Source organism: Verticillium alfalfae, genomic scaffold, assembly GCF_000150825.1.
Source record: "Verticillium alfalfae VaMs.102 supercont1.4 genomic scaffold, whole genome shotgun sequence".
NCBI lineage: Eukaryota > Fungi > Ascomycota > Sordariomycetes > Glomerellales > Plectosphaerellaceae > Verticillium > Verticillium alfalfae.
The window spans coordinates 607,278-608,677 of record NW_003315035.1 but is presented as its reverse complement, the minus strand read 5'-3'; the positions used below and the strand labels follow the sequence as shown (position 1 = coordinate 608,677).

At 58.3% G+C, this 1,400-nt stretch overlaps 2 protein-coding genes across 2 annotated transcripts in view; one reads left to right on the top strand and one right to left on the bottom strand.

The window, feature by feature from the left end:
- The window catches only part of VDBG_03604 (DNA replication regulator SLD2), a gene marked incomplete at both ends in the record, with an annotated part of 1,482 nt that extends 778 nt beyond the window's left edge, over positions 1-704 (top strand). Inside the window, one exon of the mRNA XM_003005605.1 lies at positions 62-704. Within this exon, the coding sequence (XP_003005651.1) occupies positions 62-704 (643 nt within the window). The remainder of the gene's footprint in view (positions 1-61) is intronic.
- A 370-nt stretch (positions 705-1,074) lies between these two features.
- The window catches only part of VDBG_03603 (dimethylaniline monooxygenase), a gene marked incomplete at both ends in the record, with an annotated part of 2,332 nt that continues 2,006 nt past the window's right edge, over positions 1,075-1,400 (bottom strand). The window contains one exon of the mRNA XM_003005604.1: positions 1,075-1,378. Coding sequence (XP_003005650.1) covers positions 1,075-1,378 — 304 coding nt within the window. The remainder of the gene's footprint in view (positions 1,379-1,400) is intronic.

The window sequence follows — 1,400 nt, the reverse complement described above, 5'->3', positions numbered from 1 at the left end:
CTGCGCCCCTGCGGGCTGCCCCGCAAACACTGGGCCGCGGCCTCAGCGCCATCGTGGCCAGGCTGCGCAAGGTCGAGGAAGAGGCACACGACGACGATATGGACGCGCTGCGTGAGATGGAGCAAGGCGAGACGGGGCTGGTGGCGGCGCCGGCGCCGATGCAGATGAAGCCTCCGCCAAAGCCACAAGACGACGTCCTGGTGGCCGACAGTCAGGTCATGAACCTGCCGCTTGGCGGCTTCGATGACGAGGGCATGTATGACACCGAGCCCGAGGAACAGCTGGGACGTGACGGGCAGCCATTGAAGGTATACAAGAAGAAGGGACAGAAGAGGACGACAAGAAGGTCGAACATGAAGCCGGTGCATCACAAGAGGCCGACGGCATCAGTCGATGGCGCGCCCGCGGAGGACGACGACGTGGTTCCTGAGACGCAGATGAACCCCAACAAGGAAAACGAATACGCATCAGGCGACGAGGCAGATTTTGTGCCGTCAGACGTCGAGGGGTCTGACGCAGAGGCTGCCAAGGCGAAGAGCTCGAAGAAGACCGTTAAGAAGACGAATGTGAAGGAAGGAGCTGTCAAGAAGACGGCCAGGAAAGTTAACGAGTTTGCGCACACCAATTTCCGGCGCCTGAAGCTCAGAAACACGGGCTCCAAGGGCGGCGCTGGTTTCAACAGCAAATTCCGGCGCAGGCGATGAGGGTAGGACAATGCATTTGGTGGTTGACTTGAATGTATCGGTAGGTTGGGTGCTATTGGGCGTTTTCCCCCCTTCGACGTGTTGCTACTTTAGCACAGGAACGGGACGGGCACACTGGACGGGACGAGTCATGACAGCATTGCATGCCTGGGAAGGCTTGGGATAATTACATGTTGCAACTTTTTGGTTCCAAACTTCTCTTCCGCGCTGTGGCTAACCAAGGTCGCTCTGTCTTAAGCAGACTCGAACAAAAGCTTGTACGAAAAGACTTGATTGCACACTGAATTGTGTTGATAACACGTCGCGACGGTCGATACCTGAAAGGTGAAGGAACGCTTTATTCTCTATCGAACACACCCACGATCATCGCCTAGAAGGCCTTTGTGTTGAGTCCCTGCAACGCCTGCAGCAATAACGGCAGCTTCCTGATCGTGTCCCAGTCATACGCCGGCGGTGCTTCGATCGTCTTACGACCGGCTCCCGGCACCGTGCCCAAGTTGAGCTCGTCAACGCCAGCCTCATCCCAGGCTTTTGCGTTGAGCCGCTGCCACATGTTCTTCCGCCTCTCGTGCCCGTCGAGGAAGGACTTGAACCACGCTCGGTCAAAGACGGGCAGCTGCCGGCCGAGGCCGTTCTCGCCGGGCCCGCGAGGCGGCGCAGCTCGTTGAAATAGTCTTCAAGTGCGGGTGCACGAGG